This window comes from Podarcis filfolensis (genome assembly GCF_964270895.1).
Source record: "Podarcis filfolensis genome assembly, chromosome: 17".
NCBI lineage: Eukaryota > Metazoa > Chordata > Lepidosauria > Squamata > Lacertidae > Podarcis > Podarcis filfolensis.
Window position 1 is genome coordinate 8450462 of NC_139621.1, and position 24909 is coordinate 8475370.

Here is a 24909-nt window from a genome sequence, read left to right on the forward strand (position 1 = left end):
GAAGGCAGTTTATTGCTTCATCGATTAAAATTGATCCTTGCCAGTTTGCAATCTACTGATGATAGTCCTGAAAATGCTAGAAAATGCACTCACACCCTTGTTGTCCCGTTACCTAAAATCTTTTTATCTGGAGACAACTGGGAAGTTGAGCCTGGATGCTATTGCATTAGAACAAACCCAAATACGAAGAACAGGCAAGAAAAACTGATGAGTTATGTGAAGTTGGCGAAGCTGACAGACAGACTTCGGGAAAAGGACAGTAGGGATTTTGAAAAAGAGTGGGAACCTTTTATATCATATTTGCAGAAACAAAGAAAGAATATTGACCTGATGGTAGGATTTAAATAAACATTCACAACCTTATGGATAGGGAACAAATAATGTAATAAAAGGGAAAATATGATATTCGTAGAAAATAGCAGAATATACTAATGAGATTAATAAATCAGAAATGGAAGCTGAGGGAAGTCCAAAAGGGGGGAGGGAGAGATGTTATGTAAGTTGAATATTATAAGTATATTTGTAATGAGAGAAAAGAAAATTAATTTAAAAAGTTTATTTTTTAAAAAAAGAACAAACCCAAATGCAGCTATTATAACAGGCATTTTTTAGATGGCATCGTGACATTTTAAAATTTGCACCAGCCTTCCCAGTGCCACATGCCTTGCTGACTGCAAGGAACAGAGGCTTGATAACCAGACGGGCCTCTTCGTTTTGTGGGTGATGTGGGTTCTGGTAGGACGGGGGTGCTGAGGGGATCCTAGCTCCCTGTGAGGAACCTTGCCTCTCTAATCCTCAAGTTCTGATTGTCCCTTTTGTGTGTGTTGCTCCCTTCCTTCCCCCCATTCCTAGAAGCTGCAAGAGATGGACGAGCGGCGGACACTGCGCCTCAAGGAAGGCTACAGCGTTTTTTCAGAGACGGAGCAGCAAGTTATGCCCATTATTGGGAAGTGTCTGGAGGGCATGAAGGCAGCAGCAGATGTGGTGGATGAGAAGAACGTAAGTGCCTCCCAGATAAGTTGTAACGTTTCCCCTCTGCACTGCGGAATAGTTGGTGTGCTGTCAAATAACCACTGTAGTTCATGCATAGGTAATAATAATAATAATAATAATAATAATAATAATAATATTTTAAATTTATTTATACCCCACCCTTCTGGCTGGGTTTCCCCAGCTGCTCTGGGCGGCTTAAAGCTAAAGGGACCCCTGACCATTAGGTTCAGTCGTGGCCGACTCTGGGGTTGTGGTGCTCATCTTGCTTTACTGGCCGAGGGAGCCGGTGTACAGCTTCCAGGTCATGTGGCCAGCATGACTAAGCTGCTTCTGGCGAACCAGAGCAGCACATGGAAACGCCGTTTACCTTCCCGCCGGAGCGGTACGCTGGGCGGCTTACAAAATAGATAAAACATAAAAAGGCATCAAACATTAAAAACCTCCCAATACAGGGCTGCCTTCAGATGTCTTCTAAAAGTTGGATAGTTCATTATCTCCTTGACATCTGAAGGGAGGGTGCTCCACAGGGTGGGCGCCACTACCAAAAAGGCCCTCTGCCTGGTTCCCTGTAACTTCACTTTTTGTAGTGAGGGAACCAGCAGAAGACCCTCAGAGCTGGACCTCAGGGTCTGGGCTGAGTGATGGGGGTGAAGACGTTCCTTCAGGTATACCTTGGTTCTCAAACAACTTGGAACCCAGGCACTGCAAACCCTGAAGTAAGTGTTCCGGTTTGCGAACTTTTCTTTTTACTCACATTTCAGTTCACAATATGATCTCTGAAAGGCAGGCTTTACTTGGTAGTTACATAAGGAAAGAGTGAGTTTATCTCATAGAGAGACTGAACTCATGTGCTGCTGGCTGAGAGCCAGCAGACAGCAAAATTACATTGATAGAACAAAATGACTGCAGGAGAGCAGCGTGGCAGCAAAAGATCATCAAGAGAGCAATAAGAGACAAGACAAACTGAGAAAATGGCTGCATGGCTCTTTTGTGGAGTCAGCCAGAGCCATGCCCATCTCCCAGGTCACGTGCAGGGAGAGGAAGCTCCAGACCAGTGGAACAGGAAGTTACACTGACTGGATGTCCCCCTGCTTGTGCCCACTCTAGGGAAATAAGGAAAGTTGCATTTGACCGTACCAATGGATTTCATCCCACAAACTCAGTGTACTCTCAAACTACCACAAAATTTCTGCCATATCCTCCTCTGGTCCTCAGCAGCACAACTGGGTTGTGTTGGCTCAGCAGCACAATTGGGCTGGAGGTGGTTCTATTCCTCAAGGTCATTCAGAAGGATGTTCTTCTCCTGTAGGATTCCCAGATGCTGATTGAACTGCACAAATCGGGCTTTGAGAGGCCAGGAGACATGGATTTTGAAGACTTCAGCCAACCCATCAATCGTACCTCATCAGACAGCAGCCTTGGCAACCCCCGCGGCACCCTCGATGGTCGCCTGGACCCCCGCCTGCTGGGCAAGAGCAAGGGGAAGCGCTGGCCCTTCAGCAGGAAGAGCAAGGTGAGGACTGGCATGGAGGGCCTGGGACAGCCTGGAAAAGGGTGGCCGGGAAGCAGGGTGGATAAAAATCAATGATTTAAAAATAAATTCAAAAAAATTCAGATTTTTAAATTTTTAATTGGATTTTTAAATTTAAATTGGGTTTTTAAAATAAAATGCTTTCGGAGGAAAAATCTTTCTAAACATAGTTTTCTATTTAAGTTACATTATAGTCCAAAGGCTATTCATCAGGAAATAAGGATTTGTTTTAAGTTTTTTATGTGTGCTAAAACTCAGTCTAAGTCGCCTCTTTTCTTTTTTTTTAAGAATTTGTTTAACTACATCAGTTAACATGGATACATATGCTATAATGTTATTGTTTTAGTTAAATAAATTGTTTAAATTGTTACTAAGGAAATGATTGTTTTTCTCCTTCCAATAAAGTACAGCAGAAAAATTGTCCCGATATAAACAGTTAACTTATTAAACCTCACAATAATTTCATAATTATCTGTCTATGTATTTCTGATAGCAGAAGCAAATCAGTAATTTTTTATATAACTGTAAAAACTACTCTGAAAATTGATTATTCTAAAAATGAAACCTTCATCTGGTTGTAAATATTAAATGATTTAAATCAAGTCTTACTGATAGTGCAGGCTTCCTCAAACTTCGCCCTCCAAATATTTTTTTTTTTGGCCTACAACTCCCATGATTCCTAGCTAGCAGGACCAGTGATCAGGGATGATGGGAATTGTAGTCTCAAAACATCTGGAGGGCCGAGTTTGAGGAAGCCTGGACTAGTGATTTAAATCTTGATTTAAATAGTGATTTAAATCATTTTGATTTAAATCAAATCCACCCTGCCAGGAAGTATTGTCCTTCTGCCCTCAACCCATTGGCCCTCAGGCTTGTGTGATTCCCATAGCTACCAGGTTCTGTTCACAGATCAGGTTGTGAAGTGTGATTGAGTAAAATTGGGGGAAGGGATTGGAGAGAAGAGGGGTGATCACCACAGTGTTCATCTCCTGGGTTCCTCTCCAGAGTCCTGGATCTCCAGCAGGTTGCCCCTTTTGACCTCATGCCTTCCTCCCTGCCTCTGCCACTTTGCTCGTCTGCCAGATGGCAGCACGACAGGCAAGCTAGCAAATGCCATGATTTTGCACCTCCCTCCATGTCATTCCACTTTCTGGCTGCCCTCTCCTGCCTCTTTTCCGGCTGCTTGTACTAGCCCTTAACAAAGAGGTTTCTCCTCTAACTTTCTGGGCCTGATCAATGCTTCCCCAAAAGTGGTTGTCTTGCAATAACTAATGGTAGACACCTCTGCCGTTGGAAGGTCATAACTTGGCTATCCCTTCCTTCCTGTTATTCAGCCACTGGCCAGGTCAGCCTCCTGCCCTTCGTGTCACCCAGCCTCTCTGCTATGGAAGCCTTGGATCTCTGCCTCTGGAACCTGCTATTCTCACTTCCAGCTGCCCCTGTCACTCAGAGGAGGGCGTTCCTCTTCCCTACAGTCCCTAGCTGACCCCTGTGTTTGTATTATGGAGATGGTTATGGCATAGGCCCAAGATCTGCTTCAGCAAGCCCTCACATTTCTAGCTAGTTTTCTCCAGAGGCTCCTTTATAACTTGTGCACAGGCTGTTCTTTCGCAAAAAGCTCATTTTAGCAAGGCCTTCCTTCCTTCCTTCCTTCCTTCCTTCCTTCCTTCCTTCCTTCCTTCCTTCCTACTTTCTCCCACCTGAACAACTTCCTCGGGTGCTGTGAAGGTTCCTTTCTCCTGCTTTCCTCTTAAGCTGCCCTTCGTTTCGCTCCCTAACTCTTCTGCTGCTAGATCTGGGCTGTGAACTCTCCTCAGCCACATCTGTCCTGTAAATCTCGCAGTGCAGATGTTACAGGAGAGCCAGACTCTGCTGGCTTGGCTCACATAAAAATACTGTGTAATTTATTCCATGTCCTGTGTGCTGCCTTGCTTCTTGCTTCCTGTTGCTTCCTGTTTTCTCCTTGCGTAGCCACGAGTGTCTTCTAGTTGGGGAGGAAATAAGAGCACTAACTCTGTTGACCTTGGGTCTTTGGTTGTTGTTGGGCTACAACCCCCCACCCCCTCACCATCCGCTATGCTGGCTGAGGAAGATGGGAGCTGTGGTCCAGGATCCAATGTATCTCTAAGAGAACTTGCCAGGCCCCTTTTTAGTTCATGTGGGACACCCAAAAGATCTTCAGTTCTTTTGCTACTTCTTTTGCTTCCTGCATCCGGGAGGTGAGGGGGCAAAGGCTGTTCATAATCTCAGCGAAGCCTTGTTTTCCTTCCGTCATGTGTCCGACACCGGTCTGATAGTTCTTGCCTCTCACTTACCACCCCCCTCCCGGCAACAGTGCTTTGAGATGCTGACTTCTGAGCCAAATGAGTGTGTGTATGCCAAAATCCCAGCATTCACTTGATCGATAAAGTCTCTTAGATTCTGGCTTGCTGCCTTTAAGCCCCACTGCCTGGTGCTGATGCTTTTCACAGCATATACCGTATTTGTTGCTCTATAAGACTCACTTTTTCCCTCCTAAAAAGTAAGGGGAAATGTGTGTGCGTCTTATGGAGCGAATTCAGGCTGCACAGCTATCCCAGAAGCCAGAACAGCAAGAGGGATTGCTGCTTTCATTGCACAGCGATCCCTCTTGCTGTTCTGGCTTCTGAGATTCAGAATTTTTTTCTTCTTGTTTTGCTCCTCCAAAAACTAGGTGCGTCTTGTGGTCTGGTGTGTCTTATAGAGCGAAAAATACAGTATATTGCCTTTATTCCCCATCTTTCTTCTGCTGTGGAACCTAAGGCAGCAAACGGGGTTTTTTTCCAGGCAGTCTCTCATCCAGTCCCTGACCAGACTCTCCCTCGCTGAGCTTCAGCAAGTTTCTCTTCCTAGCTTGCGCAGGGCTCCCAAGCTTCTTGCAGCTCCCCTGTGGCAAGGTGCAGCCACGCCGGAACGAGTCTGACGCAATTCCTCGGCCGCGACTCTTCCAGCTGTTGCAAACCAAGTGCCAATTTTGCGCAGCTCCACAGGAAGCTGCTGTCGGGGTGGGGTGCTCCCCTGGAGTGACCGCATGCTGCTTTCTCAACTTGATTGGCAGTGTGGCCTTCAGAGGCGCAGGGAATTTGGGTCCAGCTCCGAGGAATCCCTCGACCCGCCATGTGACTCATTCCAAGAGAGACAAAGGTTGTGTGTTTTCGTCAGGGTGCTCTCAGTAAAGCAAGGCTGATTCCACCCTGTGATGGGGTAGTCAGGAACACAAAGCAGCATTTCAAGGGGGAAGGGTCCATTGGGAGGAGGGGTGAGTTGCACGAGCTCTGAAGGCTTAATTTGAAACAGGGAGAGCATGGGGTGGGGAGTGGAAATGGTGGCTCCCTCAAAGTATTCAGTGCTACTGAATTCCCTGGCCTTCAAAAATGGCTTCTGAAGGCTGATCGCCGAAGAATTGATGCTTTTGAATTATGGTCTGGAGGAGACTCTTGAGAGTCCCATGGACTGCAAGAAGATCAAATCTATCCATTCTTAAGGAAATCAGCCCTGAGTGCTCACTGGAAGGACAGATCCTGAAGCTGGATCCTGAAGCTCACTAGAAGGACAGATCCTGAAGCTGAGGCTCCAATACTTTGGTCACCTCATGAGAAGAGAAGACTCCCTGGAAAAGACCCTGATGTTGGGAAAGATGGAGGGCACAAGGAGAAGGGGATGACAGAGGACGAGATGGTTGGATGGTGTTCTCGAAGCTACAAACATGAGTCTGACCAGACTGCAGGAGGCAGTGGAAGACAGGAGTGCCTGGCATGCTCTGGTCCATGGGGTCATGAAGAGTCAGACACGACTAAACAACAACAATATTGTGCCCCATCCCTTCAAACCTCATCCTCCCATGGTATTGCAGTTTAGGGCCAGCCCTTAAATCATGGGATCGGTGACCAGGAATTTCAGGATGGGGGGGGGGAATATCTAAGGACATGTTTGAATGAGATGCCTACACAGAAAGCCAGCTTTGCATCTTGGCATGACTCTGCAACTCCCTCTCTCTTTTTCATACTGTCCGTGGTGGTGAAGTGTTGCTCTACATCTTGTGCTGTTGCCTCCTGCCTCTCCCCCCCCCTTCCCCATGTATTCTTGGTGGTGGGGTTTTATTACAGTGCATTCCTGTTATATTGGGCACACTGGATTGCTATTTGTTGTCTTGTCAGGTGGTTGAGGTAGGCGAACTTAGCCATTGCTTCTCAGGGCAAATGGTTTCTAAAAACGTTTGGCCAATGGGTTGCTCTCCATTGTAAGAATGTACCGTATAGATGGAATGTACTGTAATTTTTGTTGTTGTTGTGTTTTGGGGGTGGTTTTTTTTGTGTGTGTGTCTCCGTGTGCCTTTTTATTTTCTTACAGAGTTTTCTCCATTCTTTTGTGTTTCGTTTCCTGTTCACGACCCTTGTCTGCCGCTAGCTTCCACCCCCTCCCCTTTCTCCCTTAAGTTGCCCTTCCTCCTCCACTTCTTCCCCTTCCTCATCTGCCATCAATGGACCTCCATCCCCCAAATTCACCCGTGACCCCCTGTCTTACTGTTTGAACGAGATCAATAAGACAGTCAAACCCCGCATCACGTCCTTCCGCAGCCTCAAACGGGGGGTAAGTGGACAATTGCTCTTTGCTAAACCAGCATCACGTGCCTCCTGCTTCCAAAGGCACCTGCCTGCCAGTCGTAGTTTTGGTGCTGAGAAGACACTTTTTAAAAAGCCAGAATCCTAGATCACCTATTCGTTTCAAAGCAGCCACTGTTTGCCAGTACACTGAATATGGAAAAGAGACATTTCAAATTTGAATATGCAGTCAGTCTATCCATTGTCTATTTCTGGTGCAGCTGGTTATGCTGCTTTCTTGACCTCAGGTCTGACATATACCTATAAAATGTCTTAAAGGCAGATATTGCCCGTCCCTCTTCCATTCTGACCTATAGGGCTCCTGATACATGGAGTCTTGCAAGGGCAATGAGGTCCATTGAGCTCAGATACTAGCACAATTGACTTCAGGCGATAGCTTAGAGTGTCTGCCTGAGATTTGGGTTTTTGACTTTTTAACTGTGCCCCATTATTATTATTATTATTATTATTATTATTATTATTATTATATTTTATTTGCACAGACCCAAACAAGAACTAGTTTTAGCTCCAATGAACTGGCAGTCGTAGTCCATGCATGAATGTAGTTTCAAAGACTTGCACTTTCCAATCTTACACACCTAAAGCATTCTTATGCACGCTTCCATGAAATCATGCCAAAGCAGTTCACAGTAAAAGTGGGAGGAAGACAAGGGTTTAGTTGCTGCATTTCTTCAGGGCTCAGATAAGGTGGCTTTTACTTGGGAACTTGTTACAAGCTTAGGTGGTGGGAGAAATCGGAAGGCACCCTTCTTCCCAAAGCAAAGCCCATCAGTTCTTATCAGTCAGTTTGCACAATTCAGGCCACATTTATGCCACAAAAGCAGATGAGCAAGTGTGCTGGAAGATGATGCTTATGGAGCAAATAACTCTGGTGATTTGTGCAGTTGAATCGAATTACACTCTGTAGAAGGGAGGCAAACACACTCCCTGCCTTGCCTCTGTCACTGCCAAGCAGCCCCAGGGTAGATGGTCTTTCAGCCTTGGTGCGACTTCATTTGTGGTCCCTTGTTTTAGAAAGACCTACGGATCATGGAATTGGAAAGGGCTCACAGCCTGCTGTGATAATCTGTAGTTGTCTAACAAGGTCATAGATGCCTTGGCTTGCTTTTCTGACTAGATCTGATGAGGGTGCCTGTTGCCCCTCTGTTCTGACCCTTACAGGGCACAGTAGAGAATGAATGACACAAGGGTGGAAAAGAAGGCTGCTGCATTTTCACCCTGGCTGTGTGCTAAGAAGTCCCCAGTTTGGATCTAACCCTGGCCTTCACTAATTGGTCTTATGCAATCCATGCACCACTCATGCTCAAACTACACGTGTTGCTTAGTGGCGTGAGGTTTTCCCCTCCCAATTTATTTATTTGCCCTCCAAAGCTGTGTTGTAAGACGGGAGTTTGGAGTGGAAGATCATGCAGGTGGGGGAGGTGTTTGCTTGTTCCTTTCCACTTTTCCTGTCCCAAGTCACTCCCCAGTCACTTTCACCCCACGGAGGGGAAAGGTACAGGTGGTCTAGCTTACAGGTTTGCCATAAGAACTGCTGAAATAATGCTATGAAGTTCTTTGAATGCTCAAAAGCACTGTTGATTATTTCTGGTGGACCTGCCCTACTGCCCTGTACGTAGAGCTGGGTGTTGGGATGCGTTCAAGGGAACGGGGGCAAGTGGCAGGCCTCCAGCTGGCTCCAGCTCACTGGACAGCAGCCGGGCGAACCCCGGTCCTTGGATCAGCGTATAACTGCAACTCAAGTTTCATGAAAACTTCAGAAACTGAGCACGCAAGCCAGCCGAGATAAAAACTCTTTGCAACAAAAGGGCAGATTAGAGGCTGTGTAAAGCATATTTAGGGACGCAGGTGGCGCTGTGGGTTAAACCACAGAGCCTAGGACTTGCCGATTGGAAGGTCAGCGGTTCGAATTCCCAGGACGGGGTGAGCTCCCGTTGCTCGGTCCCTGCTCCTGCAACCTAGCAGTTCGAAAGCACGTCAGAGTGCAAATAGGTACCGCTCTGGCGGGAAGGTAAATGGCATTTCCGTGCGCTGCTCTGGTTCGCCAGAAGTGGCTTAGTCATGCTGGCCACATGACCCGGAAGCTGTATGCCGGCTCCCTCGGCCAATAAAGCGAGATGAGCTCCACAACCCCAGAGTCGGCCATGGCTGGACCTAACGGTCAGGGGTCCCTTTACCTTTTTAAAACATATTTACAGGCATTTTATTCAGCATCAGGACAAAGGAAAAACATGTCTGCTCCCCTTCGTTTCCAAGCAAACAGCATAAGCAAAAGCTATACAGAAACGCAAGTTCCCAGCAAGCTGTGCTGTGCTGGTGTGTAAACAGGCATGTGACACACAACAATCCACACATCTGTTTTAAGGTGGAATGGAATATCAGTATCCTAACACTGGGTAGGGCAAGCAAGATCTGCTGCAGCAGGGCCTGTGAGGCTTTAGGGTAGGGGCCGGCAAAAAATTTTAGCCACGGGCCTGTCCACTGTCCTTCAGACCTTGTGGCGGGCCAGAGAAACGGCACTGGGGGGCTGGAAGAAGAGGCGAGGGGGGCAAGTAATCCTCCTCCCCACTCCCAGCTTCTGCACTTACCTTCCCAGGGACTGCCGCTGCTGCCACCACTACTGCCGCTGCTGCTTCTCATGGGTGGGCAGAGCGAACTCATGCACTCCACTCTCTGGCCCACAGGAGTACCAGGGCAGTGGCAGCGGCACTGGAGGGAAGATGAGCAGCGCAAAAGAGCTGGCTCTGGAGATGGGCTGCTTAAAATGGCGCTCATCTAGCTCAGCCCAGCCCCCTTCCTCCTCTAGGCAGGGCGGGGAGAAGCCTGGAGGTGGCGCCGAAGTGTGTGAGGGAGAGAGGGGAAAATGGAATGGCACAGGGGGGAAATGGCGCAGCCCGAAGGAACAGAATCCCCACGCTGATCCATGGACAGTCCGCAGGCCGGATCCTGAAAGCAATTGGGCCTGATCTGACCTGCGACCTTAGTTTGCTGACTCCTGCTTTAGGCCCTGGGATCATTGCTGCCTGCAAGCTGTCGGTGGTCCTTTCTGTGCCTGGGGCTGTGCTAAATGATGTGCCCTAACCACAGATGGGCTGGACAGATTAGGTGGACAAGGGAAGAGGCAGGGGTTAGGGTCAGTAGGGCAATGCGCATAGAGGCGCCTTAAGGGCACCAATCCCATTCATGTGTGTTTCTTTTCCTGCTGCCAGACTGTGATCACGGAGGACTTTAGCCATCTGCCTCCAGAACAGAGGAGAAAAAAGCTCCAGCAGAAGATTGAAGAAAGGAATCGGGAGCTGCAGAAAGAACTCGATCAGAGGTCAGAAACCGAAAACCACCATCCTCTTCGCTTGTTAGGCTCTTAAGATGGGATTTGTGTGGTCTAAGCAGTGCTTAAAATTAGCTCTTGGCAGTTTTTTAAAAATATATATATATTGAGATTTCAGTATTTGAATCTTTTCAAAATCTGTAATTAAACTTGATAGCTAATAATGGTTTATAATATCCACGAACAATCTAGCCTTCAGTGTTACCGACACCAGGCTTAGCCCAAGCAGTTTTACTCCCTGTCTTACTGTAGTGCTTAGAATTCAGCCCTCTATATGCCTGCTCAGAAGTAAGCCCCGTTGAGTTCAAAGGGACTTACTCCCAAGTAAATACCTATAGCCTTTAATACAAAAAGGCCACTATCTCGTCGGTCTTTTCCAAACAGCCAGGCTGAAAACACTTGACTTGGTAAAAGGCCAAAAAGTTCATTGCTTGTCGGTTGCTCTCTGTCATAGGGCAGGATCCTGGCCTGACTGCATTGGCTGCCCATCAGTTTCCAGGCCCTATTCAGAGTTCTGGTTTTGACCTACAAAGCTTTAAAAGGCTCAGGGTCTCAAAGACCGCCTCTCCCCATATGAACCTAGCTGGACCCTGAGACCATCCTCTGAGGCCCTTCTTTGCGTGCCTCCCCCACGATAAGTCTGAAGGGTGGCAACATGAGAGCAGAGCCTTTTCTGCAGTGGCTCCCCATTTGTGGGATGCTCTCCCCAGGGAGGCTCGCCTAGCTGGGTGAAACATTCCTTTTCTCCCATGCCTTTGGCTCATCAAACAATCCAAGGCCTTTCAAACTGCTTACTTTTGGTTAGTTTGTTACTATCAGTGCCTTTCCCCCTAGAAAAATAGGTGTCGGTACTCACCATGAAGTTGTTACAGTAAGTGCAACACTTTAAGAGAGAGAGGGAGAGAGAGATGTGTGTGCTGGTACTGTGTACCCTTGAATAACCCCTGAAAAATAGCACTGGTTACTAGGATAATTTTTGTGTGTTTTTTTATATTGTAAACCCCCCTGTGATCCTCAGGTGAAGGGTGACATAGAAAATAAATAAAAAATCATAGGGATTTTAGGGCTGTGCACAATTTGTCATTATTTTGCTTTTGCGTAGAAATCCTTAATCGTATGAAAGGTGATATCATGGATGCTTTTGTGGAGGGCCTTCTCGGTGGTGGCGCCCGCCCTGTGGAACGCCCTCCCATCAGATGTCAAGGAAATAAACAACTACCTGGCTTTTAGAAGACAGCTGAAGGCAGCCCTTTTTAGAGAAGTTTTTAATGTTTGATGTTTTATCGTGTTTTTAATATTCTAAATTAGGAGCCGCTTAGAGTGGCTGGGGAATGAATGAATGAATGAATAAATTATTATTATTATTATTATTATTATTATTATTTATTATTTCTTAGATTTCTGCATTGCAGGGGGTTGGACTGGATGACCCTTGGGGTCCCTCCCAACTCTACAGTTCTACGAACCATGAAAATTAATGCCATCATACATTTGTTTAGTCTTTTACGGTGCTCCAAGATACTGTTGTAGTTTTTGCTGCCATTTGCTGGATGAGACCCTGGAGATCATTGCTTGAGCTTATACTTCCTCTGTAGATTATGTCCTTCATTTCCTTCTGACCTCGCAGCCCTGGTTTGCATGTCATGATAAGCCACGGTCTAGTGTCTTAAACAATTGTTGAATCGTGAGCGTGCCTCTCCCTTGCCACGTGGTTTTTCCCCCTGCCTGGCCCCACCCCAACCACTTGCTGCATCATCCAAACCCAGGCCATTGTTTGTTTGTTGCAAGCAAACCATGAACAGAAAGTCAGAAATGAACCAGGGTTTGTTCTTGGCATGTTTCTGTTTTTTTGTTTGTTTGTTTTCAAAAAATTTTTATTGGTTTTCACAACATTACAAACAAACAAACAAACACATAAGACAAACAAACATAAATCATATCCTTATTGAAAATTACACTTATTAACATTGTTAAGTGACTTCCTCGCTTCCCCTTGGTTGGATTTCATTGCATATCCTTTTAACCGTTTTCCAAATCACAGTTCTTACAAAATTTAACTTAAACATTAACATCCTTAGATCTTCACATTATGAAATTAAACATATTAATTCATCACTTAACATAAATAAAATCCTAAGCCAATTAAGTATCTGCAAGCTGTTTTCAGTTAATTTAACTTAACATATTTAACTAAGTAATCATTAAATTTAATCCACTCTTAGCGTGTTTCTGGCTTACCGTCCATAGTTTCTTTGAAACAAACAAGCCACTGTCTAGAATCAGATGATCCAGAAAGTCGCAGTGTGGCTTGTTTGTGCCATGCAAACGAGAGGGAAGGGGTGTGCCATGCTTGCAGGAAAAGGCATGTTCACAGTTTAAACCATGGTGGCTTATCGTGATGTGCAAATGAGGACACTGCCTATATTTAGGATTACAATCATGCACCTGATGGTGGACTCTAGCCCAGGAAAGCTAGTTGTAATGCATTTGTCTTTGTGGAAGTATTTTGCAGCAAAAACAGCATGCATAGCTACCCCTCTGGAAAAATGAATGCATCTTTTTGCTTTCGGATGGCACGGAAGGTTAAGAATACCTAACTGGCCCTGTTGGGCAATGCAAGGCGTCCAACCCCACGGATTCCAGATTTTATGAACCTGCTTTTTTAGAGTATCTTCACAACGCAGAACATTTTGCCCTCCTCCTTTCTTTCAGGGATGCCTTAAATAAGATGAAGGATGTTTACCAGAAGACGCCGCAGATGGGAGACCCTAATAGCCTTGAGCCAAAGATCTCTGAGACTCTGGGCAACATTGAGAGGTTGCGACTAGAAGTCCAGAAATGTGAAGTAAGGGACTGGCAGGCAAAGCGGGGGGGGGGGGGAGAGAATTCTCTTGCACTTTCCAGGTTTCTTACTTGCACTTATATAAACCACCACATGTATGGCTCAGGCACGGCTGACCCGGAGCTGTGTCCCAAATGTTAAGGTTTAGGCGTGATTCTATTTTTGTAGATCTGACCCAGGCAGAAATTTATTTGTCATTTATATCAGTAACCCAGGGTTAGGGAACCTCCTCATTGGGCCTACAGGGCCGTTTCAAGCAAGTCACGGCCACCTGGAGCAGGTGAGAGACCTGTTTCCACCAAGAGAGATTTGCAATTGTTCATCAGGTCTAGTGGGGCACTTCTGCAAGCTGCGCATTTGCCCTCACCATTTGATTTCAACTGTGAGGGCAAAAAAATTCACTCCAGCGATGGGCAGATGAGCCGTCCTGCCCACCTGCTGTATTTGGCCAACTGGAGGGGGTGGAGATATGGGCTGCCTGCCAGATCCAGTTGCCCACTTCTTCAGTAGCCCTGTAAACTGTGCTTCACACCATATCTGATGCGATTCTTCTAGAGAAAGAGGCGCCGAAACTCACTGTGAACACCTCCCTTGTTCTCTTATAACAGCAATGGCGCCCATAAACAAAAGACCTGACCTGTTAACAGATTGGGGTGTGCCTAGCAAGGGTGAGACGGAGGTGATTCTGTGATCGGCTCCAGACAGTGGTAGGGTCAGGCATTTGCTCAGATCCACTGCCTGAATCCACACTCTGCACAGAAGCCACCCAGACCAGGCCAGAGATAAAATGGGAGGGTTCTCCGCTGGCACATCTTCCAGGTGAAGAGCCAGCTGAGAGTGCCTTGGATGTGGTTCCCAATTTATTGGATCTGAACTAGGTAAAGGTAAAGGGACCCCTGACCATTAGGTCCAGTCATGACTGACTGGGGTTGCGGCGCTCATCTCGCTTTACTGGCCAAGGGAGCCGGCGTACAGCTTCCGGGTCATGTGGCCAGCATGACGAAGCCGCTTCTGGCGAACCAGAGCAGCGCATGGAAACACCGTTTACCTTCCCGCTGGAGCGGTACCTATTTATCTACTTGCACTTTGACGTGCTTTCGAACTGCTAGGTTGGCAGGAGCAGGGACCGAGCAACGGGAGCTTAACCCATCACGGGGATTCGAACCACCGACCTTCTGATCGGCAAGCCCTAGGCTCTGTGGTTCAGGTTCTTCGCCATCTTACAAATAGCTGCTGATACACAGCCGTACCTTGGTTTTTGAACAGAATGCGTTCCGGAAGTCCATTCGGCTTCCGAAACTTTCGGAAACCAAGATGCGGCTTCCGATTGGCTGCAGGAGCATCCTGCAGCCAATCGGAAGCCACGCCGGACGTTCTGCTTCCGAGCTAAAGTTCGCAAACCAGAACACCTCCTTCCGGGTTTGCTGCATTTGAGTTCCAAGTTGTTCATGAACTAAGCTGTTCGAAAACCGAGGTATGGCTGTACATTACTGCTCATTAGATGGGACAAAAGCTGCAGCCCTGCTGCTATTCATTCCCATGACATTTGCACAGAGCAGCTTCCTGACAAGTTACACCTAGGGAGGAGGAGCAATCTGTCCTTTTTTCTCCCCCATTTTATACCCTGAGCATCACAGCATCTTCAGGTAGCCCTGAATGTCGTGTGTGGAAGCCTGATTAGAACAGGGATGGATGAAACATTGGAGAGGGCCTTGTTTTCTTCAGTGGATCATTGTGGCCATCCACACGTTTCCATTCTTCAAGAAGCCACAGCAGACAGGACAGCTGTGCAAGCAGCCCAGGCACCACTGTGGGGAAGATGAGGGACGCGGGTGGTGCTGTGGTCTAAACCACTGAGCCTCTTGGGCTTGCTGATCAGAAGGTCGGCGGTTTGAATCCCTGCGATGGGGTGAGCTCCCGTTCCTCTGTCCCAGCTCCTGCCAACCTAGCAGTTCAAAAGCACACCAGTGTGAGTAGATAAATAGGTACCACTGCAGCGGGAAGATAAATGGTGTTTCTTTGTGCTCTGGTTTCCTTCGTGGTGTTCCATTGTGCCAGAAGCAGTTTAGTCATGCTGGCCACATGACCCGGAAAGCTGTCTGTGGACAAACACTGGCTCCCTCAGCCTGAAAGCAAGATGAGCGCCACAACCCCAGAGTCGCCTTTGACTGAACTTAACTATCCAGGGGTCCTTTTTACCTTTTACCTGTGCAGTGAAATCCTAACCTGTGTCCCTTCTTCTTCTATAGGCTTGGTTGGCAGATGCAGAGAGCAGGATGTTGAGTAACCGACCCGATAGCGTCACACGCTACAACCGCCACTTGGATCATGCAAGCGCCCTGAACAACAATAACTGTTCGCATGACAAAGACAGGTGAGAGCTGGGTTTGCAGGGCAAGGTGCAGGACATCTGGCTGCCCCCATAGCAGGTGTGCTCTTTTTTATGAACAGAAGATGAGCCAGGGTTTCGGGCATTTGAATCTCTGCAAGTCCCTGGAAGGGCTGCTTTGCTGCAGTGGAACAACTTGCTGCTTGGCAGCAAGTTGGCATGAGCTACATGGGCTGAGTTGCTCGTTGGAACAGAGCCAAGGCCTCAAAACTTCCTTGAGCATCCGATTCATTTTTAATTACTTAATTAAGTTTCTCTACTGCCCTGTACCCGCAGGTCTCAGGGCAGTTTACAAGAGAAAATCACAATATATAACAACACGAAATACATAATCGAAAACACAAGCAAACCAATAACCCCTCCAAGCACATTGGATTATTATTTTTGACATGAGTTAAGGGTTTGTGTATTATGTGTTTTAAAATTCTTTAAAAGTTGTTACACTCTGCGAGTCTCAAGACCTTCCCCATTAATATTAGGAATTGTAAATAACATGGTTAAAGCAGAGATCCAAATCTGAAAAAGCCAATACAGTACAGTGGTACCTTGGTACTCAAACGGCTTGGCTCCCAAACAAATTGGCTCCCGAACGCCACAAACCTGGAAGTGAGTGTTCCAGGTTGCAAACGTTTTTAGGAAGCCGTGCCTTGTTTTCTTTTTGAACTGTTTCGGGATTCGAACGGACTCCCGGAACAGATTAACTTCGAGATCCAAGGTACCACTGTACACATATGTGATGGGATGGTGAGCTGCTTGTGCGTAAAATCCTGATCCCTCAGAGTTTGGCTAAGTTCCCAAACCTCTGTCTGTGATGGAGCTCCTTAAGCATGGCTCCATCAATCGCTCGTTGAATCGGACAGTGGGCGTTTACGGAACTTCTTCCAGCATAAAAGCTCCTTGACGGAAACGCGTCTTCTGGACTCTCGGCGTGACAGTTTCCGCCGAGGAGTGGGTGTGCCTACGGGAGGTCCTGAAACCTCTCCACTGTTCCCGCTTGAAGTATCTCTGAGCTCTCCCTCCGACTCACTTTCCCTTGTAACTCCACTTCTCCCCCTGCTGGTCCCCTCCTCCGCTGAGTGGTCTCTCTCACCCTCCATGAGCCCTTTCACCTCCTTCGTCTCAGATGACAGTTCCCTGACAACATATTTGCAACAACCTTATCACAGGTTCTCATTAACTCTTCCACTGAAACCTAGTTTTTGGTGTATTCAGTTTGTTGCTTGAACCCACCCAACCTCCATCTAAAGAGTTAACTTCGGGGACATGAAATTGTCCCTAAGCCCTGGATGTTACAGACTGGAGAGACAAACGGCAGAAAAGTCAAGACACATTGTCCAGTTGCTTCTGTTCCTAGAAGCAGTGGAGACCTGGCCTGTGGCTGATGTCAGGTGCTTTTTTGAGGGTATTGTCCCCTTCCATAGTCTCTCATGCTGTTGTAATCTTGCACCAGGCCCCGGAGTCTCTTCCTAGTCTGAGGCCTGTTGCTTTTTCCAGTGTGCAATGCAGTGCTTTTACTGGAAAGCAACCTGGAGCTCACAAAGATCAGTAGAAGAAGACAGGAACTACAGAATAAAAAATAATGAAAACCCCAGTCCTGTCCAGTCCCCAGCAGTGTGGTTGCTTGGACTCAAAATAACCCACGTTGTCAGAAGAAAGCAGCAAAGCCCTCTGCACATGCATGAGGGAACAACCCCCAGATTCCCCCCCTCCACAAACTTTTAAAGAGAAGGAAAAGGGTTTAAAACAGTGGGGCCATGAGAACAAAAGACGGAGGTGAATGGGTCACACTTCTATGCAAAACATGAGTGACTCTGCGTTTCAGGGGGTTGGACTAGATGACCCTTGGTGTCCCTTCCGACTCTACAATTCTACGATTCCATGACCCATTCACAAAAGTCAGTTGGTGGTTTCTTGCAAATATAACCATCTCCTATTTGATGTTTATTTAAGGTAGAGTTTTCTCAGAGCTTAAATGGACAATGACCCCATGCAGAAAGTGGCTTGGCTCACTTGCGTGAGCTGTGCCTTATCCTCTGTAGAGTGCATCTGCTTTATTGGTGCATTGTGAGCCCGAATTGAATAGGTAGATTTGTGTAGGTTAGCAGCTGGATCGTCCTACCTTTTGGGCCAGGGAAGGGATTGTTTGCTTTTTGGTAAGGAGAACATTTCTTTTCCTCTCCCTTCCGATTCTTTGGTTTTTCTCCTGCCTCCATCCCATTAACTGGTACTGACCCTCCTGGCTCTTGGTCAGATTCAGTAATTGCCGCTTGCAGTGCAGCATAAATATGGAGGTCCTGAATATCAGAGGGAAGCATTTGTCTAAGGAAAGCATTGCAGGAGAGCCCAGCAGCCCTGGTTCCTTGACTTGCTTTGATCCCAGTGCTGGAGAGAGAACCAGCTTCACTCTCTTTTCTCCCTTCCCCTTGCAGCCTCAACACCACCCACTCCGATGAGAACCAGGACACACTCAACCAGCCCATCTACACCGAGTTTGATGACGACTTTGAGGAGGAGTTGACGTCTCCCATAGGCACCTGTGTGGCGCTCTATCAGTTTGAAGGTACCTGCTCAGCAATATTGCCCAGTTACTGCATTTGCAAGGAACAGTCCTGCTTTTGGACTGTGCTGTTTGGAATGTGCTATTTCACCCTGCTAACTTGGCAGTGCCGACTTGTGAAGGATGCAGTGGCCGGGCCAGGCTCCTTTTGGCCTATATGGCTTCGCCTAAGAAAGAGACCCAGTCTTATTCTCTTCCTGCCCCGCCAGCACAGTTTTCTAACAAAAAGTAGTGTCCTGTATCCGGAAAATGTGATTCCTCATCTGAGAGCCAGTGTGGTGTAGTGGTTAAGAGCGGTAGACTCATATTCTGGTGAACCGGGTTTGCGTCTCCGCTCCTCCACATGCAGCTGCTGGGTGACCTTGGGCCAGTCACACTTCTTTGAAGTCTCTCAGCCCCACTCACCTCACAGAGTGTTTGTTGTGGGGGAGGAAGGGAAAGGAGAATGTTAGCCGCTTTGAGACTCCTTAAAGGGAGTGAAAGGCGGGATATCAAATCCAAACTCCTCTTCTTCTTCTTCTTCTTCTTCAAGTTCTAGAGAAAGCAAAGGTAGCCATGGTGCCTTGAAGTGGGGGAGGAACCCAAGATCCACAAAATTTACACTGCACAAATTCCCGCAAATTGGTTTATTTGTAAAGCATGTGCAAAATGGTCCAGTTTGCACAATTGTTTCATTGGGGCTTCTACCACTGCACACTTTCACCCCTCAAAATAATAATAATAATTTATTAGTTATACCCCGCCCATCTAGCTGGGTTTCCCCAGCCACTCTGGGCAGCTCGCAACAGAATATTAAAAATACAGTAAAACAGCAAACATTAAAATCTTCCCTAAACAGGGTTGCCTTCAGATGTCTTCTAAAAGTCAGATAGTTGTTTATTTCCTTGACATCCGACGGGAGGGTGTTCGACAGGGCAGGTGCCACCACCAAGAAGGCCCTCTGCCCAGTTCCCTGAAACCTCACTTTTCACAGTGAGGGAACCGGCAGAAGACGCTCGGCGCTGGACCTCAGTGTCCAGGCTGAACAATGGGGGTGGAGATGCTCCTTCAGGTATACTTCCATTTGGCGATTCCTCTGGCTTCTTGCAATTTCAGGTGGCATTGCCACACTTAAAACACACACATCTCGCTCAGATAGGAGGCCACTGGGAGCCTCGAGGCAAAGGGGCTGCTCAGGCCTTTATCTGCTTAGCTCCAGCAGTACTGCAGTCTCAGAAGCCCCCAGACAGGGGAACCTGTGCCTCTCCAGATGTTGCTCAACTCCAGCCACAGCTAGGGATGATGGTCCTTGCAGACAGGCAAGGTCTGGAGGGCCGCAGGATCCCTTCTCTTGCAATGAATTCCTCCCCTACACTTCCTTAGCTTATTTCTGTAGCAAGTTGGATGGTGGCATAGGCAACTTGCCTATGGGAACAGGATGCCTCTGGTCTGATCCAGCAGGGACCGGCTGTACATTCCTATGGGGAACATTTTTTAAAGTGCAGTAGCGAAAAGGAAGATTCCTCAGAACCTGAGTTCTGTTGTGCCTTTCCTGCACTTTGGCAGACCCTCAGCATGCAAATAGTCCTGTCACAGGACGCCCCTCCCTAGAGAGCTAATGACTCATCCAAGATGGCAAAGCTCACCCCATACAGTCTTTCTGGGGCTATGGAGGGGTTGCTACAGCTGTTTCTCTGCCGATATCCTGGCTGGGGACACCGGTCAAGTATCCCAGCCGCATGGCGAAGGTAAACCAACCTAAATAAAGTCAATCTTAACTTACATAAGGGCTGTGGAAACCACTGCTGCTTTTAATTTGTCTCAGACAGAGGTTGGTAAAGTCCTGGCTTCTTCTTTTCACATCCACCCCATGTTCCAAGCTTGCTGTGGTTATCACTGGGTTGTACATCTCCTGCTACAGTTCTACTTTTGAGTGCAGGTGGCGCTGTGGTCTAAACCACTGAGCCTCTTGAGCTTGCCGATCAGAAGGTCGGCAGTTCAAATCCCCGTGATGGAGTGAGTTCTCATTGCTCTGTCCTAGCTCCTGCCAACCTAGCAGTCTGAAAGCACACCAGTGCAAGTAGATAAATAGGTACTGCTGTGGCGGGAAGGTAAACAGCGTTTCCGTGCACTCTGGTTTCCGTCACGGTGTCCTGTTGCGCCAGATGCGGTTTAGTCATGCTGGCCACATGACCCGGAAAGCTGTCTGTGGACAAACACTGGCTCCCTCAGCCTGAAAGCGAGATGAGCGCCGCAACCCCATAGTCGCCTTTGACTGGACTTAACCATCCAGGAGTCCTTTACCTTTTCTTTTCTTTTTACTTTTGGGTTATTTCTTAGGTTTCTGCTCACTTGCCGGCTTGCTTGCTCTCCCCACCCCACCCCACCCCACCCCCTCCACTCCAGGTTCCAGTGAAGGTACGATCTCCATGCTGGAGGGCGAAGAGCTTGGCTTGATGGAGGAGGACAAGGGTGATGGGTGGACCCGTGTGCGGCGAAGCAAAGGGGGCGAGGGGTACGTCCCCACTTCCTACCTGCGGGTCAACCTCAACTGAGTGCCGAGTTGGCCGTGGTACGAGGCCTGCGGCTTGGAGACTTCCGAGTCAACAGCAGGGCGCGTGTGGAAGAGAGGTGCAGTGTTTCAGCTGACTGAGGGGAAGGACGGTGCAATGCCTGCTGCGGGTGACCCCGTCCGAGAAGGAAGGTCACACCAAATCACCACTGCAGAAACTGGGGGAGGCGACTTTGCTTGCCTGAAGAGAAGAAATGATGGCTGCAGCCCGCTCAAAATCTTGGATGAGAGCCATGGGGGAGAGGGGTGGAATTGGTCTCCATGCTAATAATGTGCCCCCAACCAGTAATTTCCCTTTCCCTCCCTCCCCGCCATGCCTTTGGAGGCAAGCCTAGCTACACTAGATCCCTTGCAAAACGTTCTCTAGAAGGAACGGATCGAAACGTACCGCTTGCTTGCTCCTTTAGCAATGTTGCGGTTTTGCATAAAGGATGGGGATGCCTCGCTTCCCGCCTCTAGCCCTGGGTGGGTCTCCCATAGTGTAAGCGCAATTGGTGTGGCATGCGCGGGGGGGGGGGGCTTGCTTCCTCTCTCCCAGCTGCCCTGGGCAAAATAGGCCCGCCTTCTCATGGGGGCGAGGTGGCAGCCATCCCCCTCAGTAGGGCTGGTTGGAGCAGAGGTCTCTCTAAGGAATCAGTAGCTGCTTTGCACTGCAAGTCAGTAGACTCTGTGTGTTTGTGTGTATGTATGTGTACCTGTGAGAAGGGAGCCGGATTGAAAGGAAGCCTTTAACTTGCACCCTCATGCCACTGTGCCTGCCATTGGCTTTCTGGGGTAGGGTGGAGGGAGAACCGGGTTGTGAATAGCTGCTTGGCAAGGCAGTCGGCTGCTATCGCTGCATAAGGTGTGAGCACCACCCCTCTGCTCAGAAGGCAGGCCAAATGCCACAGCCGCATCAAACACACCCAGCTCCTCTTTCCTTGAAATGCACTTTATTTTTCCTGGATTGATTGGCCTGGCCCCTTCAGCCATTCAGAAGTGCCTCCTCCCTGGAATCACTACCCTGAACCCTGAACTTTGCCATTGGGGACAGACACCAATTACTTCCTGCCCCCCAGATCTGTGGACTTTCGTGTGGCTTTGTTTTTAGGAAACAAAACAAAAAGAAGACTCTTAACATATTAGCCTTTTTATACAGTGACCAATTTATTTTACCACTCAGTTTAGCTTCTTACTCACATAATCGGTAAAATGTCCCTGGCTCTTAACCCTGGTTCCCCCATAAAGCATGGAGGGGGGGTAAGGGGATTTTGGGGGTCCCGAGCCACACTCTCTCTCGAGATGTAGAATGTATTTGCTGGTGCCTTTTTACACTTTATGTAAATAGCAGACAAAATTTAGCCTGTGCAGTTGACTGTTGGTTTCTCTGGCCTCCCAAGTGCGGGTTTTTTAAGAAGTTTATAAAAATGCTAGACGGCTGTGTATGTCGATCATTTGGGAGCGGACTACCCCCTGTCCCTATTTATCACAAAGACCCCCTGCCAACCAAACTTTCTGCCCCCTCTTTATCATAAGCTGCCTCTATGGCTTGTAAGCAAAGCATACATGACATAGACGGCAGCAAAATATGAAATGGCACTTGGCAAATCAAGGGTGTTAGGAGACCCAGGGCCCTTCAGCCCTCAGCCCCCCAGGATTAGGTTATGGGGGTTGCTGGAAGACCACTATTTCACAATTTCTACTGCAGAGCTGTAGTGAGATGAGGGAGTTTCATAACCTGAGGGTTTGGGGGGGTGCTCAACTGCTTAAGATTAATTACATCTAATTCTAGAAAGAACAGTGCCTTGAGTATCTCCTTTAATTTTGGAGTGGGGAGACACCTTCCAGCATCAGTATTGGGCAAATGCCACTAATCAGGTGAAGTTAGCTTAGAGAGCTTAAATACATCTGCAGTTAAGTTTCAACAGCCTCGGTCCGAACACCAACACAGATACCTATAAGCATGTGCTGAAACAGAAGGGGTGTGTAAAATGTAACTTCCTGGGTTCTAAAACCACGCCGGTAATCCCAGATTTCCCCATCTGTAGCATTCTTAATCGGCATTCAAACTTAGAGTAGGATGGGAACAGGATGTTTCCACCACCACATCGTAACAAAGGCCTTTGACTGCTTTCTACCTGTTCGGTCCCCAGCAGAAGCTGCGTGTATTCTCAAAGACCGGGAGAGGCACCAATGGCCTCGGGCAGCATAGAAAGATGACCATTTGTTTCCTAGAAGGAACGTCTATCTCACCGAAAAGTCTCGGCTTCTTAGAAACGCTGCCGTCTGCGCCTTCCAGTCCCAGAAGTTTCTCGTAGCAGCAGCAGATGCTTCTTCCTTTGGCTTCTCGACCAATTACTCTTTGCCGTTCCCTGCGTGCATCCCAGCTGGTGTGTCAGGAGTGTAAAACTCTTAGTCCTGTTCATTCCAATTTCTGGGAAAGGACAGTCAGGATCTGTTCAAATTTCTTGTGCCTCTCCACCCGGTCCACATCGGCTCCTCTGCTGCCCCAGAATAAGCGGAGGGAAAACTCAGTCTGGAATGCTTCCAGGAGTTCTGGAGTACCTTGGAACCCTGGAGGAGGGATAAAAAACAGCCGTGAGGCTCCAGCAGTTGTCCGTGGGGAGTGAGAGTTACACGTAGGTCAGGCACCAGGCTTGCCCACAATAGAGGTGGCTCAAGGTGTGAAGTTGCACATTATAAGCTTAGAGAGAAGCAGACCCAGGACATAACAAAACAGCAGTTTGAGCAGTGCTGGCTTAACGGAAAGGCTCAGCATGAAACCATATTCTTTAGATGCCACAATACCAGGTAGAAGAAAGGGCAGCCCCTCTGGGCGACAGTGGCGCTCTTGTGCATCAGCTTAAACACACATGCATGAAAACATTAAGGCAGCATGAAAAGGAATGCCTCTCTGCAAGCCTCTGCTTGAGGCACCAGGTGTTGTCTGTGCAGAATTAAGATCCTGAGTAAAGCAGATTATGATGTTATCAGAAGCAACACAAGCCACAGTGGACAGATGTGGCATGTCCCAAATTTAACCCCCCGGGCTTCAGGGAAAGGAACTAACAGGCTACTCAAGTATTCTGCAAGACATGACCTCCTGTGGGTTGATTCTCGCTGTCTAGCTTTTTTATTGGAAAGACAGAAAAGCTAGCTGGAGAAGGGAAAGAGTGTTTGCCTGGGGCTAAGACAAGCTGACACAGAAAAAAATAATGGATGTGCAGAAGCCTTCGCTGCCTGGAATAAAATGTAGGTTAGGCAAGACCTTGACACAAGTTGCACGTGCGTCTGAGAGGCCTCACTTTGAGGATCCCCTCGGGTGTTTTTGTGATGTGCAAACTACACCTCTAGCAACCGTCCAAAAAAATCTTGCTGTTTCACATTTTCAGCACCAACGTGGCTACAGGATTTGACTGAGGACACCCAACAGTCTCTTGCTTGAATGGGGGGGGGGGCGGCAAACGGGGCATGCATCTGCACATGAACACATGGCATTTACGGAGGGAACGGCAATGTTTCAGCCACTCCGTAGGACAGAAGGAGGTGCCACCCATGGCAAGAGCAAGGCTGGACCTAGGAAACTTGGCTGGCAGGCAAAATACAGTCCAGCAGCAGCAGCCCCTTTTGCCGTGGCAAAAGCCAGCGATGGAACGGCTGCCTGCCAGATTTCGATTTAGAAAGCCCAGGTTCCAACCCCTACACAGCCACGACACTCACATTGCCCCTGGAGGCATCTGTCTCTTTCTGCAGTTCAGCCAACTTCGTTTCCTTAACTTTTATTTTTCGGCTTCTGAAAATCTCTACAACAAACAATCTCCATTTACTCCACCCACCAAGAAACGTTTCATGCATATGCATATGCAATTGTAAATGTTTGAGAGAATAAAATGTAAGTCTCTCATATACAGTTGTACCTCGGGTTACATATGCTTCAGGGTATAGACCCTGCTAACCCAGAAATAGTGTTTCAGGTTAAGAACTTTGCTTCAGGATGAGAACAGAAATCATGCTCCGGCGGCGCGGCAGCATCAGGAGGCCCCATTAGCTAAAGTGGTGCTTCAGGTTAAGAACAGTTTCAGGTTAAGTACGGACCTCC

General features: G+C 47.9%; 2 protein-coding genes across 3 annotated transcripts in view; one reads left to right on the forward strand and one right to left on the reverse strand.

Annotated features, from left to right (window-relative positions):
• The window catches only part of TRIP10 (thyroid hormone receptor interactor 10), an 86044-nt gene extending 63795 nt beyond the window's left edge, over positions 1 to 22249 (forward strand). The window contains exons 8-15 of one of the 2 annotated variants that reach the window (XM_083593415.1): positions 853 to 999; positions 2303 to 2506; positions 6950 to 7132; positions 10374 to 10483; positions 13205 to 13337; positions 15584 to 15708; positions 18153 to 18283; positions 20666 to 22249. In XM_083593415.1, coding sequence (XP_083449541.1) covers positions 853 to 999; positions 2303 to 2506; positions 6950 to 7132; positions 10374 to 10483; positions 13205 to 13337; positions 15584 to 15708; positions 18153 to 18283; positions 20666 to 20814 — 1182 coding nt within the window. In that variant the 3' untranslated portion in view covers positions 20815 to 22249. The remainder of the gene's footprint in view (positions 1 to 852; positions 1000 to 2302; positions 2507 to 6949; positions 7133 to 10373; positions 10484 to 13204; positions 13338 to 15583; positions 15709 to 18152; positions 18284 to 20665) is intronic. The other variant, XM_083593416.1, reaches the window with a different exon arrangement.
• SH2D3A (SH2 domain containing 3A) overlaps positions 20565 to 24909 on the reverse strand; it is a 29268-nt gene continuing 24923 nt past the window's right edge. Inside the window, exon 11 of the mRNA XM_083593382.1 lies at positions 20565 to 23384. Within this exon, the coding sequence (XP_083449508.1) occupies positions 23233 to 23384 (152 nt within the window). The 3' untranslated portion in view covers positions 20565 to 23232. The remainder of the gene's footprint in view (positions 23385 to 24909) is intronic.